This window comes from Gopherus evgoodei, chromosome 6, assembly GCF_007399415.2.
Source record: "Gopherus evgoodei ecotype Sinaloan lineage chromosome 6, rGopEvg1_v1.p, whole genome shotgun sequence".
Taxonomy (NCBI): domain Eukaryota; kingdom Metazoa; phylum Chordata; order Testudines; family Testudinidae; genus Gopherus; species Gopherus evgoodei.
Genome location: NC_044327.1, coordinates 67404018 through 67419210, shown reverse-complemented (window position 1 = coordinate 67419210; position 15193 = coordinate 67404018). Strand labels below are relative to the sequence as shown.

The following is a 15193-nucleotide window of genomic DNA, read 5'->3' as shown; positions in this document are numbered from 1 at the left end:
AGGGACGAGCTAAGTTGGTCTAAGTTACACAATTTCAGCTACAAAAATAGCATAGCTGAAGTAGACGCAGTTAGAGCTATTTACTGTGGTGTCTTCACTGCGGTAGGTCAACTGCTGATGCTCCTCCATCAACTCCACCTATACTTCTCACTCCGGTGGAATACCGGAGTCAACGGGAGAGCGCTTGGCAGTTGATTTATCGCATCTTCACTAGATGCAATAAATCGACTGCCACTGGATCGATCGCTCCAGGGGTAAATGTAGACATGCCCTTACTTCTGCGGTGCTGCTGGTGGTGTCTATGCCTTCAGATGCATCCCAGAAGTACCACAAGCCCCCCATAATACTCTTGCAACCTCCCCCCAACTGCTTTTTGGGTCAGGACCCCTACAATTACAACACCATGAAATTTCAGGTTTAAATAGCTGAAATCATGAAATGTATTGTTTTTAAAATCCTATGACTGTGAAACTGACCAAAATGGACCATGGATTTGGTAGGACCTTACACATTAGTATTACTTCACAATTAAACCACATTTCTTCTATTGAAAGTCTGTGTGCCAGATTATAGTCAGTAAATTAATATTTCATATCCAAGTAGGCGAGTTTTAGACACAGGCCTTGGCTATTCTATGTAGGTCGGGGGTATGAAAAAAATGTACACCACTAAGCTGCGTAGCTAAGCCAACCTAAGTCCCCACATAGACAGCACTAGATTGATGGAAGAATTCTTATATCCACCTAGCTATTACCTCTTGGGGAAGTGAATTACCTATGCCGATGGAAGAATCCCTCCTGTCAGCATAGGTATCATATATACAGCACAGTGTTTTAAGTGTAAACAAGCAATCCCCCACAGACAACTCCATGCAGTCATATGGAACTACTATCCTCAAGAACAAAGGGCAGGCCCATCAGAAACCAGTCAACTTCATGAGGTAGGCAGATACTTAGAGAACAAGCTGGGAAGTGCTATACATTGGGTTTGGAAATAGGGAAAGTCATTAGGGTGGAAGTAACCTGGCTCTGGGGTGGGAAAAATCTGAATATGGGGCAAGAACTTTCATACAAGATTTCAGAGACAGGACTTGCTCTTAGAACACATTAGATTTTCTTCTCTTACCTACATTAAGAAGGCATTATCTTATTTAGTTTACAAAAAGTATAGATCTAGATATGTTAACAGTTTGTTTTAAATTCATTTTGTTTTTAATCAGAAATTTTAAGAAATTCTACTGTTGTGTGTTCTTTCAGTCAGTGTCACCAAAGAGAAAAAGTAACCTACAACCTCAAAAGAAGTGATAAAGTTTTTGTGGGTTTGAACCATCCACTCAGTCTCTGTCAAAGGGCCTGGACAGAGTTGTTCTCCCACAATGAAGGTGTGTTGAAAAAGGCTGTATCGCATTCAACACATCACGGGAGATGCCTACAGGATCCAGGTGAAGACATGAATTAAAGGTTAGGTCATATTTCCCACCCACTACCTTTCAGGTCATTTGGCCCTCCCTATGCCTACAGTAGCCCTCTCCTATCTTTATGCAGCACAGTCTGAGGAAGGAAATGGGTACAGGGAAGGTTAGTTTAGATGTTGTAACTCAGACCATTAATTACACCTAGTCTTGCTACTCCCATCATAAGATTACATATTCTCTCTCAAGGAGACCTGACAGTTTAAAGAGCTACACCTTCACTTTGACAAATACTATAAAATGTTTGTCTAAGTGACTCTACGGTTCCAAAGTAGAATTTCAGATTTCTGACAATCTAAGACCTGATCTACCCTACACAATTATTCCAATACAACTATGTTGGTTAGAACTATGGAAAAAAAATTATGCTGGCATAGGTTCCATAATGTAGGCATGGTCCTACATGACAGAAAGCCACAACTCAACACAAAGATCATATCCAGAGAAGTATTTCTGCATAATTTATCTTTTGTCTTACGCCACATAACTGGCTATATTATGTTTAAATTAGCATGTTGCATTACATCATTCACCTCCTGTGACACAGAGGCCCATCTGTACTTCACTGTTTTTTGTCAGCAACTCTTGTCAGGTACATGCTCACTATACCTAATACACTGTTGTTGTGTCATATATCCAAAAAGGTTTCAGGTGATGAGTTTCAGCTGGCCTGAACAATTCAGTGTACCCAAACTGACTATGGTTATAATCTGCATCTAAAAGGTGTCATGTAATAGGTCATAGGAAAACTGATAAATCACTGATCATTACTATTCTCGCATATGTATTTGGTGTGTATAAAGAGTTATGGATATATGTTGGAAAGGTGACTAAAATATGTTTAAGACAGGTATGTCAAGGAGAGTTGGTAAACAGGTCTGCCCTAGATAAAGGAATGTGTCTTTGCTTCTCTGACCAGCCTGGCCATCAGACAGAGACAATGAAGGTCTATTTAAGTATTAGGTAAACAAAGCTAACAAGTGAGGGAGGAGACAGCTTCTAGCAGAGAAGAGAAACTTCATCTGGGTTATAAAGACGGGGGGCTGACCCTCAAGTGAAACAACTGAATTCACTGACTGTATATAATATTACTGTATTATAAAAGTTATTGAGTAAGGTGTTTTATGAAAGCCTATGACACATTGGTGACTAATATCATTGGGAAAATGTATGTATTAACACTCTAAATGGAATTGTGAATACTCATTGATATTAGGCTTTACACTCTGTCTAAACAAAGGGAGAAATGGGTCTCTCTCACACATGAGGGATCACCACACCTATTTACCTGTCTCATATGTAAATTAAGCATCGTGGAATCAAAACAATGGAAATCTAATTTACATACAGATGGGTGGGAAGCCCACACACGAAGGGAAAAAACAGCATGAAGTAATTCTGCCTCTTGAAACACAGTCATTGAACTTTGGAAGATCTAAGCAAAGACCAGAAGTCATCTTTGGCAACCATCACTAGACAGACAAGTGAACAGAGCCCTGGCAAGCTGAGAAAGAGGGGTCCTTTCACTAATCGTGGAGCCTCAAGTCTTTGGACACTGTATACAGGTGAGAAACCTGCTTAAGCAAAGATCATTCACCTAAGAAGACAAGGGGAGCCAGCATCATGTACTTTTGTGGAAGGTCCTGACTGAGGGAAAGTCAGCCAAGGCTGGGAAGAAAGACTGGTGACAGAAACCATCTTGAACAAAGCCAGTACCTTGCTAGATTGAGTTTTACACTTTAAAGATGTGTTTTCATTTCAATTTGCCTGTAATCATCTCTACTTTTATTTCTTTTACTTGGCATCACTTAACCTATATCCTATTGTTAATAAATTTATTTTTTTTACTATAAACCAACCCAGTGCTGTGTTTGAAGGGAAGGGTGCATTTACCCCAGTCAAGTTAATAATGTTCTTTTGTTTCCTGAGAGGAGCAATGAACCTTATTTCTCTGTGTGACCCAGCTAAGGGCTGGATAATTCAGAGCACACGGTTTTGGTGAAATTCAGTACTGAGAGCATGTTGGTGTCTGTCACCTTGCTGGTTGTAATAAAGCTGATGGAAGCGAGTAGGGCTGCAGCCAGACTGCTGGGGTCAGAGCTGCTGATCCAAAGCTGTCTAGCACACAGAAACTCAGGGATGTGATATGCATGCTTGTAAGCTGGCTGTGAGCTTCCCAGGCTGGAAGCTACAGCAGTTAAACATTATAAGGCACTCAGGGTTGCAGGGCAAGTGGTGACACTGCCCTTTACTGGTCTGAATTGCACCTCGAGGCTGTGACACCTTCCTTCCTACCCACACACAAAACTAACTTTTGGGAGACCAGTTTTACCCTTATATCAAACAAACACAGACATTAAACCATTGTCTAAGGACCCTCTTCCTCTCACACAAGTGTTTTTAATCGTTCTCAAATATATTTTAGATGAGCCTATGCATGAGAAACTAAGATGAATTTCCCATACTAACAAGAAGTCATTACTCTAATAAACGTCAAAAAGAAATTATGCAGATGACAGAGTTTATATTCTGACATCAGACAGGTTCATAATTTAGTCCATATGTACCAGTCATTCCTGCAGACATAGTAACTCATCCACTTTCACTATGTATAGAACTCTTCTTTCAAAAGCAGTATCAGAAAACAAAAGATCTAATTTTGTGGTTATTAAAAAAACAGTATGAAAGTTAGAATGTCACTGCTCTTCAGACTCATTTGCCAAAGTAAGCAAGTTCTTTTCCCAAATGGTGACAATATTTCTTTCTATTAGGGATGTAAAATATTGTTTAAAAAGTTAACTGTTTAAATGATTAAAATATTTCATTTAAAGTAGAATTCAGATTTCTGAAAATATAAAGCCTGATCTACCCTACAAAATTATGCCAGTACAATTATGTTAGGACTACGAAAAAAAATTATGCTGGCATAAGTTCCATAATGTAGACATGACCTTACATGACCGAAAGCCACAGCTCAGCACAAAGATCATATTCAGAGAGGTATTTCTGCACAATTTATATTTTCTCTTATGCCATGTAACTGGCTATATTATGTTTAAATTAGCATGTTGCATTACATCATTCACCTTCTGTGACACAGATTAAAATTATGCCATTTAAATCGTTAACCAATTAAAGGGAGAGGGGCTGGGCTATTCCTGCTCCGGCAGGCCCGGGCTGGGATCAGGTTTGGCCACCAGCTGCCGAGACCAGCGGGCGCAGGGGCTGCTGGGGCTGGCCGGCCAGCCCAGGGGTTAACAGTTAAGGCAGGTTAACTGGTAAGTCTAATGCATACTGGTTAATGTTTTACATCCCTTCTTTCTATGCACTTAGATATCGACTTTGAATCTCTATTGCTCTGGCATCTAAGTGGAAAATAGAGACATAGTTTAGCCTTAATTCTTTAGTACTCTTCCACATTTTAAACACAGTTTTACCATGAAGAGTATGCCAGTCTTTAATTCCTGTGACTTTTGAAATAAATAAGCAAGCCTTGGTATGAATGCAAGAGAAGGAATCATAATTATTTCAACTTTATAGCAAGAACAAGACTGCCTCCTCTCATTTTCTCCTAGAAAATGTATTTATTAAGAAATGCTATTTTAAAAAATAATAAAACCTCCTTAAGAAGTTTGAAGGTGCATAGGCACGTGTGCATCACAGAGAACTGCAGGGTAGTTCTTAATTTATTTTTTTTAAAATGCCTTTAAAAACGCTGCTTTAAGTAACTATTCATCTATTCTTATATTGTAGGCCAGCAGGTTCCCCTAAGCTGTTTGCTAAACTAATCTCTGAAGATTGAACTGTTAAATCAGTCTCACATCTATAGTGCTGGTAGCATCTGGAATTGTAAAAATTTACTTTCTAACATTAAAAAAATAGTTTTGGTTTAACAGTAAACTTTGAAAAGCCAAGCTATTAGATTAGTATTTATAGATTTGGGTTTTACTACTGATCTCAAGAAAGAAGTACAGTACATTTTTTTGGAAAATGTATTGGATCCCTGACTGATATGTCTTGTTTGAAAATCATTTTCTGCTGAGCTAATTTGGGGTCCATTAGAAGGATGCCCCCATGCTCTTTTCTTCAAGAGCTCTGGAGAGTACAATTGACAAACAACCCACTGTATGTCTCCTCCACTATAAGTCATGAGATGAGTACATTGCAGCTGTTCCTGGAAACACATGTGCATGTTTCCAAGTGTTTTTCAAGAGAAGTTCCAGTTCCAATGCTCCTGTTGAACTGATCTGCTTTTGTATTTGCCTGTCTTAATGATTATTTGTGTAACACTGGCACCCAGAGGCTGCTGTCAAATTAGGAACCTATTGTGCTGGGTGTCACACAAACACAAGTCTTGACCACTTCTTGACGAAAAACACAGCTTCTCATACCTACCTGCTTATTCCAATTATAGAAATGTCTTGCAGGACTGACCCTGAATGCCCCTTTTAAAGAAGTCAAAGATAATCTTGCCACTCTCAGTTCCAGAAAATCTGTGTTGCTTTGTAGTGTTTCTACGGCTCAGGAACTTTGGATTTATAGGTCCACTAAGTTTACCTATCCTTTCAAAATGACAACTGTCTGGAATACTTTTCCTCCAACATCACTGCAACAGTGAACTCTAGCAGCTGTTGGTGTTCCCCAACTAGCTTAACAGGTACTTTCTTCACATGTTGCAGGTGGCATATTTGCACAGTGTCTAGATGTGAAACTTATCTCAAGTAGACAAAGGAAGGTGCTTGTCCATATTTTCCTGCATGCTGTTAGTTCATGCATTATCTCATCTTCTAGAACTTGTCATTTGATAAATCTTCTTTTCCTAGAACAGTAATTGTCCTTGCTAGCTGCCCTATCTTCAAATGGATGAGAGGTTACTATTGTAAGGAGTTATAATAAGAGCCTCTTATCTATTTGAGAAGACACATTGGTTACAAACAACCTGAACTTGAGTTTTAATACTGTTATCTGAGCTGCTATACTTGTTGACTCCCATGCCACTTGTTCTCAGAATATTTTCAAGGAAGGGTAAAAGGTGGTATTGCTATTCTCAAAGAAGATGCTACCAGAATCTTGGAAAGAATTCTAGAGATTTGAGAATTTGAACACCATCTGGCAACAGCATTTGATAAATCCATGAGAGGTAGTCAACTGTAACTAGAAAGATACACATTACTAAAACTGTCATTTAATCTGTTGGGGACAATATGAGACCACTGCCTATCAAGCTAACTTGTATTATCACAGTGCCTCGTGCCTCCACTTATCTGTTGTATATACATGTAGTCTCTTGTCTTAGATAGTAAGCCCTTTAGTGCAGGAACTTTTTGTCTGTTTAATATCTACCACAATGGGGCCCTAGTGCATAACTGTGACTCCTAGGTGCTACTGCAATACAAATAACTAAAACCAACCTCATCTTGTTTACATTCTTGTGTTCTAACACAGCATGTATTTATAGCATCATTTTCTTTTATGAGTCACAAGACAACAGAAAATGCCACTGATACAGTCTTGTTGCATCTCTTTCAAGGTAGTAGTTGAGGGGTCAACATATTCTTACATTTTTTTTTTTTTTAATCTCAAGGAGTTTAGGGGGTAAAATACATTCTGCATACTCTTCACGAATTCTTTGGAATGCCTTAGGAAATTTCTTCTGTGAACCAGTAGTCTGCAATGAGTTTTATCTAGAAAGTCTAAAAATGATATCCTGCCCCATACCCGAAGCTGTTTTTGACATGGGGTATCTTACCTTGTTCTCTATGGGATTTAACTTTATTTTCCCCAAGTCTTGACATATGTGTTCCTCTACTTAATATTTCTGTTACAAGACCTCTTTCCGATATAAGCAGAGTTCTTTCTATAACCACAGGAAAAAAAAAATAGTCTTCAGACGCTGTGTGCCTTGATATGTCTTTAATAGAGGTCAATCTTTTCCACATGCTATTTTACCAACTTTTTAAATATTTTCCATTATGATACTCACAACACCACCACTATCTTTCTACCCAACCAACTGAACCAAGTCTATTCTACCCACTCCCAAAAAAGACCTATAATAGGCTCCACCACAAGCAGAATTTTTACCTCCCAAAAAGAAGTTGCACACTAAGGATAGTGCCATTGTTATCAATTTCATATGGAAGGTGCTCAGATACTATAGAGATGTCTGACAGCATAAAAACATACAAGTCCAAAAAGCAGCATTGTGGTGATGCTTGAGGCTCTTAGGTAAAATTGTCCCTTAGCTACAGCAAAATACACAAAAGCTAAAAAGTTGAGATTGTGAATATATTGCAAATATCTGTCCTGTTGACGGTGACATTGTTACAGCATGCAATATCCCCTGAGAAAACTATCTGGGGCATCTCCTTTCCTTGCTCTCCCCCGAAGAGACCACCAGATGATAGTTTAATCAGAAAGGAGGCTACTTTGCAGATTTCCACTGTTAAGTCTGTCCACTGTTCAAAAAGGCTTGGTCTACAGAGTTAGGTTAACATAAGGCAGCTTATGTCGATATAATTATGTCAGTGTACACATGCTCCTCGGGATGCACGTGCCCTTCTACACCAACATACCTCCAGAAGAAGTGTAAGGGTTATGTCGGTATAGTTAGGGTGATGCAGTGTCCATGTAGACCCTGCGTTACTTATACTGGCTGTTGGCTGTCATTCTTATCAATTTCAGGGCTCCAGCACGGAGTCCTGAAATTGATAAGAAAGCCGGGCTGTCACAGAGGTGGGTGGATGGCTCCAGCTAAAGCATGACTACTCCCAGGCTTACCACTCTAAGCCAGGCTGCACCAGCCCTGCTCCCCAAAGTCCAGCTGCCTCCCAGCTTCGCACTGCAGGCCCAGATGCTGCCTGTGCTCCCTACTCAGCTGCTGCTCAGAGGTTCCCAGCTCTCCATGGCTGCTGCCCTCCCCCACAACTCTCAGCCCCCCACCAAAGCCAGGCTCCCAGTTGTGAGCTCCCAGTCTCTCAGCACCCCATGCTACTACTCTTAAGTCAATGGGAGCACTCCTGTTGAGGATGCACACCACCAACAGACGGGGGGTACTGTGGATATGAACCACTGTAGTAATTACTGCAGTGGCTGTGAGTTAACCTAATTTAGGTCAACTTGCATTTGTAATGTAAACATGCCCAAAGCTTTATAGCCTGGTAACATACATGTAGCATGACCTTTGTTGGGATAGCTTCTACTCTCCTTTTATGGCTTCTGCTGTTTGTTTCATTTAATCAGGTAAGAGGCTATTTGTAGATGGCTGAGAAGCATTTTCCTTTACTTTTGATGATATTTCATTTGGAACTCTGAAGTACCTACTTCCCCTACGAAGACAAAATATCCAGAAAGAAAAAGCCTCTACTACTCTGTAACCTACCCTGACAGTTCCAATTCTGACTGAAACAGTTCTTCCATTTTTCAGGATGAATTAATGGTATAAAATAATCAATTTATATCTTTGCTTTTTAAAAAATCCTGTTTATTTTTTAAAATATTTAAAGATGTTGAGTCACAAAAGCTATATACATGACAAAATATCTGAAAATAAGCAAGTAAAAACATCTGTGGGTATACATACATAACCAGTGCGATCCAAGCACCTATAACTTTCTTTCAGATCTGCAGATACATACAGAAAAGAACAAATCGAAAAACTGAAACAACCTTGCATATTTTTGCTGAGTCAATGTTTCATTTGCCATTTCATGCGAACTTGGTGCGGATTAAGGTGCTACGTAGAAGAATTTTCATGAAAATTGTTGAACTTTCCCTATCAGAAGTTAAAATTTGAAGGGGAAGACCTCCAAAATCAATATCCAATGGGCATAAAAGTCTCTTTATACTTGAGAATATCTATTTATTTTTCAAAAGTCAGAGCTCAAAATAAAATTAACGCAGCCATTAAGAGTATAAGACTGCCAAGTCCAATAATGCAGAATATAATTTTGACTGAGTTACAAGACACAATCATGTGATTGTTATGTATACATTAATAAAATATTAACAGAATTCTTAGACTTTCTTGTGTATTTCTTATTGCTACATTTTTCCTTCTGGGTTTATGGGAATTGGAGGTGGTAGGGGCTGCTGCACAGAGCTTTTCTTAAAACTTGCTACTTTTTCTCATTTGAACTGAGCTCGTACTTTGAATTTATATAATTTGATTAAGTCAGACACCTGAGGCCTCAGATAAGGTGTCTAATATCTATTTTAAGTTTCTCACATTTGAACAATCCTCTTAGATGCTAACATTGATTCAGAAGAGTTAAATTTCGGGAGGAGAAGATTGAGACATTTTTCCCCACTGTCATGAACATTCATCTTAATACTTTACGTGGCACTCCAGTTCTGTCACATCTTTGAAGTATGTTAAATTAATTAATAAAAGATTAGGACATTTTAGCACTTACCATGCCTGTGTTGGTGATATTTAACCATCTGTGAGTTACCTATACTCATTGTTTGTTCCCATCCTGTACTTGTGGTTTAGATCTAGAGTTCCAGACCATGTCTTCTAGCTCTACCTCAGAGTTTTCTTTTACTTAGCTATGCCAGAATACAACTTGCATGCTGTGTCAGCACCTACAACTTTTAGTGCTTTCTTAGAGCATAAAATAAAGCTCTAACCACTAATATCAAGTAACATTTGTTTAGAAATTATTGCTATTAACTGAAAAAAACTGACTAAAAGAATCAGACAATAACAACCACTCTTACTGCCTAGTCTTCTCTTTGCCAAGGCAAAGCTTCTGGTAGGAGCTGCTCAACTTCACTGCTAAAGGGTCAGCATATGACTGACAGTTCCAATAATTGTCCTTGTATCAGCTGAGCAAGGCATTACTGCAAATGTTTCTGGTCATTTCTTTGACAGACCACATACCATATGTCAATAAAGTTAAGGTTGTTGGAACCACCAAAAGGAAGAAGATTCAAACAGAATAAAAAGTTCCATCCTTACATCATGCTGCTGCACCTTTTAAAAAGGTGAGAAATACCATGGCAAAGCATGAGCCTAGAATGTAATCAGAAGTTGTGGAGTTCCCATTCCTACCTCCATCTTTGAGTTGCCTTGCTTTGACATGTTCAAAGTTGTATATGTAATAATTTAAAAGTCGTTTCAGGACAAATTAGATTTGTTTCTTTCAAATACATTTTGCTCACCTACTAACAAAAAGTAGATCCTAAACTGAACTCCAGGGACTGTTCGACTATAATGCTGGAACACAGCGAGTAATAAAGTTGGTGAAGTTTGGGCCAATACTAGCATATGGACTGTATTACAGATTTTTTTCAGCCCTTAATCTGTTCAGAAAAACACAGAAGGGTTTTTATTAGCATTCTAATAAATAAATAAAATAGTGTATACACATTTCCTATGCTTCTATTTTGTAGCAAACATTACCATTATTCAGAAGTATTGCAATAAAACTTTATTAAAACGTAAATCATATGTTCACAACTCAATTATCTTGCATTGTAAATAACAATCTACCTACATTATAAACTCTTCAGGATAGAGGCATTGTGACCCAGGAATATCTTGGTGACAACTGGCAGAGGCCCTGAACAGGAAGGTATAGAGTTTTATAGGGATCCTCTGTTCAAGTATACACATAATAATTCACCAAAATGTGGCATATGAAGTACCCCACTGATTATCAATCATTTCTAAATGTATGGATGGATAATGTTTAAGAAGTTTAGTATCTAAACCAGAAATTATATTTTTAAGATATGTAAATTAAGACCGGTCACCAGAAGATGATAAACATGCTCCATTTAGGTAGGAGGGAAGAGACTCTTCTCTCTCTCTGGCTGGTCACATGTGTGATATTGTCTGCTTCACAATGGAGGTCCCTCACAGATAGAGCAGAACGATAATCAAGAGTTTGTGACATCTTCAAGAGAAAAAACTGCAGGAAACACTAATGCAGCAGAGGGGTATCCTGTTTACAAGTAAAGACAATGGATTTTGGGGGCATAACTGGAGGTACTGAGGTACACCCTAGATCCTTCACCTAGGATACTGTCAACGTGTTCTGTCTTAAGAAAGCAGGGTCACAGCTAAATTAGTTAGAACATAAGAATGACCATATTGGGTCAGACCAATGATCCATCTAGCTCAGTATCTTGTCTTCCAACAGTGCCCAAAATGCCAGGTGCTTCAGAGGGAATGAACACAACAGGTAATTATCAAGTGGTCCATTGCCTCTAACCCATTCCCAGCTTCTGGGAAACAGAAGCTAAGGACACCTCAGAGCATGGTTTTGCTATGAAAATGCTACAAAGACTTTGGGTGAACTAAACTTCATTAGACAGGAGACGATCTTCTTAATTAAGTCCAGGCTTTAGAATGTGTGTTATGTTTTTTATTTTACAGTTAACCACTTGTTTCCAAATTTTTTATTTGCTACTTCTCAAATCTCTGTATGCTGTCAAATACTTGTTTTCGCTATAGACACCTGTAAAAATCTAAGTGTTGTGTGTTAAATGGAGTGCTGATCTGAGGTGTAGCTGGTAAAGTGAGGGGTACCATTCCTTTGGGAATAGTGAATCTCTGAACTCCAAGTGTCTAGTGAACCAGCGGCTGGACAATCAAAGGGGACGTTCAGAAGGTTCAGATGCTGGAGCATGCCTATTGCTAACCTGCAGATGAATAACAGAGCCTGCATAAGCTAAGAGGAGACTGCATATGCTGCCCATGGTCAGTGAAGTCAAGGAGCTGACACTCTGCAGGCATAGACACAGCTTCCTCATGCTAAGGGCAGATGATAGGGTGGTACCTCACAATTCTGGATACTGCTAGGAAGCATCACAGTCTATTATATGTTTATACTGCGCTTAGCACAATGGAGTCCTGGCCTCTCGGTCCTATCACAGTACAAAATAAAGTAATAATAATATTAATTTCTTTCAAGACTACGCCAGGCCAAAGCAAAAGGAACAAAGAATCACCCAAAACCACCCTCCCCAGCCCCCCTAAAAAAAGACCCACAAGGCAATAAGTACTTCTGATTCCACGCAAAGTAGTGTATTTATAAAAAGCGATGATGGTGCCAGCCTGAACTGTTGCTACTAATACCCATCAAAGCATTCTCTGAGTTAACCTAGTACACTAGATCAAACACTTTTCAGTTAATATACTGAATTCTTTTTGTGGGAAAATAAAAGAAAAAAACAGGTCCTTTTCATGGGAAAACTCCACAACTGACCTAGCACAATAAAACTGGGTCAAAAATGTGCCTTGTTTTGATGTTGATTTGATTTGCAAAATAATGACAAATACTTTCTTCACTGAACTGTTTATGCACTGAATTAGCAAAATAGACAAAAATCAATACCTGTGAAAGAGCTCTATTTAATATAATGTTAAGCGTGACATTTTAAGTCAAGAAATCTAAAAGCAATGCTTCCTACAGCAACAATAACTTGGACACATTGCACGTATAGTCATCTCTATCACTTGCACACTATTTGCACTTGCCTTATTATCTCTGCAATATGGCCTCAGTAAAAACAATTCACTTTCTTCATTCACGTGTGTTGATTTTTAAACATTTACCTTGCATTAACAGTTTTAGGGAAAAACTTCTATATGATCTCTGATTCAAATATATACTTGTATAATCAAGTAAACAAAATGGTTTATATCTGGTGTACTGCATCACAAATATATGAATATTTACACAGCTTATTTTTAAACCATTTTTTCAATCATATCACTAGTCTTAAATGAACATCGAGTCCATGAAGTACGGAAGTTTTAAAAAGCCATCAGAGGACAAAAATAAAATCTGAAAGTTCTCTTTACTGCTGGGAGGCACCATATCTCCTCCCCCAAGATGGTCAAATGTAATCTTAACAAATTTAACAAAAGAAATTCACATGCAGCACAATTTCAGCCCCAAAGGTAGCACAGTTTAGGAGGATAAGTGTATATAACACAGTTCAAGATTCATACCAGAAAACTGGTGTCTTTGCAGACATTAAAAATAGAGCAGCACCTTAAACCCACACAAGTCAGTAAGCCTGAGAAACCTGGCTCCTCTGTGAACTATATAGTATCACATAGATGATTTTTTTTTAAATATTTTCATCCTTGAATATGAAGAGATTGTGCAAGACGTATATATTTATATTAATGTATAACTCACGTCTGTGACAACACTTTCAGTGGTATGTGCTCTGATATTATGTACGTGTTCAAAATGTTCTTTATTTTAAAATATCTTTAATTCAACTATAAGTCACTTGGGGTATGTCTATACAGCAAAGAAAAACCTGCGGCTGGTCTGTGCCAGCCAACTCAGGCTCGGGGGGCTAGGGTTGTGGAGCTGTTTCACTGCTGTGCAAAATTCCAGTCTTAGGTTAGGACTCAGGCTCTAGGGCCCTGAGAGGGTCCTAGTGCTCAGGCTGGATCCACCCTAAAAGATCCTAGAGCCAGGGCTCCAGCCCGAGCCCAGAAGTCTACAAAAAATTCACAACCCTGAGAAATATAGTTAAGTCAACCTATGCCTCAATACAGACACCTCAATTCTTCCATTGACCCAGTTACCACCTGGATCTACTAGATCAATGGTTTGCGAATTCAATCCTTGAGGGGGCCATTTAGGGAACTGGGGGTAAAAACCTGTCTGGGAATTGGTCCTGCTTTGAGCAGGGGGTTGGACTAGATGACTTCCTGAGATCCCTTCCAACCCTGATGTTCTGTAGTCTAGGAAATCATTGCGTGATTCATCCCATCACCCATTCACCTTCTGGGGAAATAAAAAAAGGCTAGGTACACTTCAGGGCATGGTTTTGCATCCCTGTCCATCCTGGTTAACAGCCATTGATAGACCTCTATTCATTTATCTAGTTTTTTTTTAACCCTGTTATAATCTTGGCTTTCACAACATCCTCTGGCAAACAGTTCCACTGGTTGACTATCCGTTGTGTGAAGAAATACTTCCTTTTGTTTGTTTTAAACCTGCTGCCTCTTAATTTCATTTGGAGACCCCTCGGTCTTGTATTATCAAGAGGAGTAAATAACACTTCCCTGTTTACTTTCTCCACATCAATTATGATTTTATAGATCTCTATCATATTGTCCCCCCAACCCCAGCTGTCTCTTTTCTAAGCTGGAACATCCCAGTCTTATTAATCTCTCTTCATATAGAAGTTGTTCCATACCCCTAATCACTTCCGTTGCCCCTTTCTGTACCTTTTCCAATGCCAATATATCTTTTTTTCAGACAGGGTGACCACATCTGCACACAGTATTCAACATGTGGGCATACCATGGATTTATATAGAAGAAATACAAGCCTTCACATTTATGAATGTGCTTCTGCTTATAGCCTCAATCCTGCAGACGTCCAGGTATACTTCATGTGCAGAAAGAACTGGATGAACTCAAGGCCCCTTCTAGCCCTCTATGTCTATGGTCCTATATTTAACATTACTTGCACGAGCAGCCCCATTTGATTAAAGTGACTCTTCACACACCCAAAGTTATGCACACAGGGAAGGGATTGCAACATGGAGGCCCAAATGTGTTCACTGACTGTGGCCCGGACATCACAACCCAGTGCTTAATTGGTAATGAAAAAGGTGCTGTGACTCAAGTAATTTTTTTTACAGTTAACACTGATGCAGCAAGCCCAGAGGTGCCAGGGCTATGAACTGCCAAGCCTCCAGCTTCCAGGGCTCAGCCTTGGCACACATTAAGTACGGAGC

The 15193-nt window shown here is 39.1% G+C and overlaps 1 protein-coding gene across 12 annotated transcripts in view; it reads right to left on the bottom strand.

Annotated features, from left to right (window-relative positions):
- Positions 1–15193, bottom strand: part of PJA2 (praja ring finger ubiquitin ligase 2) — a 78225-nt gene that overhangs the window by 62414 nt on the left and 618 nt on the right. For 4 of the 12 annotated variants that reach the window (XM_030565692.1, XM_030565693.1, XM_030565689.1 and 1 more), the window contains one exon: positions 7221–7328. The exons of 4 other annotated variants lie outside the window; for them this stretch is intronic. In XM_030565692.1, coding sequence (XP_030421552.1) covers positions 7221–7266 — 46 coding nt within the window. In that variant the 5' untranslated portion in view covers positions 7267–7328. Of the gene's footprint in view, positions 1–7220; positions 7329–10636; positions 10778–15193 lie in introns of those variants that run through there. 4 more of the 12 variants (XR_004000828.1, XM_030565702.1, XM_030565704.1 and 1 more) reach the window with 3 other exon arrangements.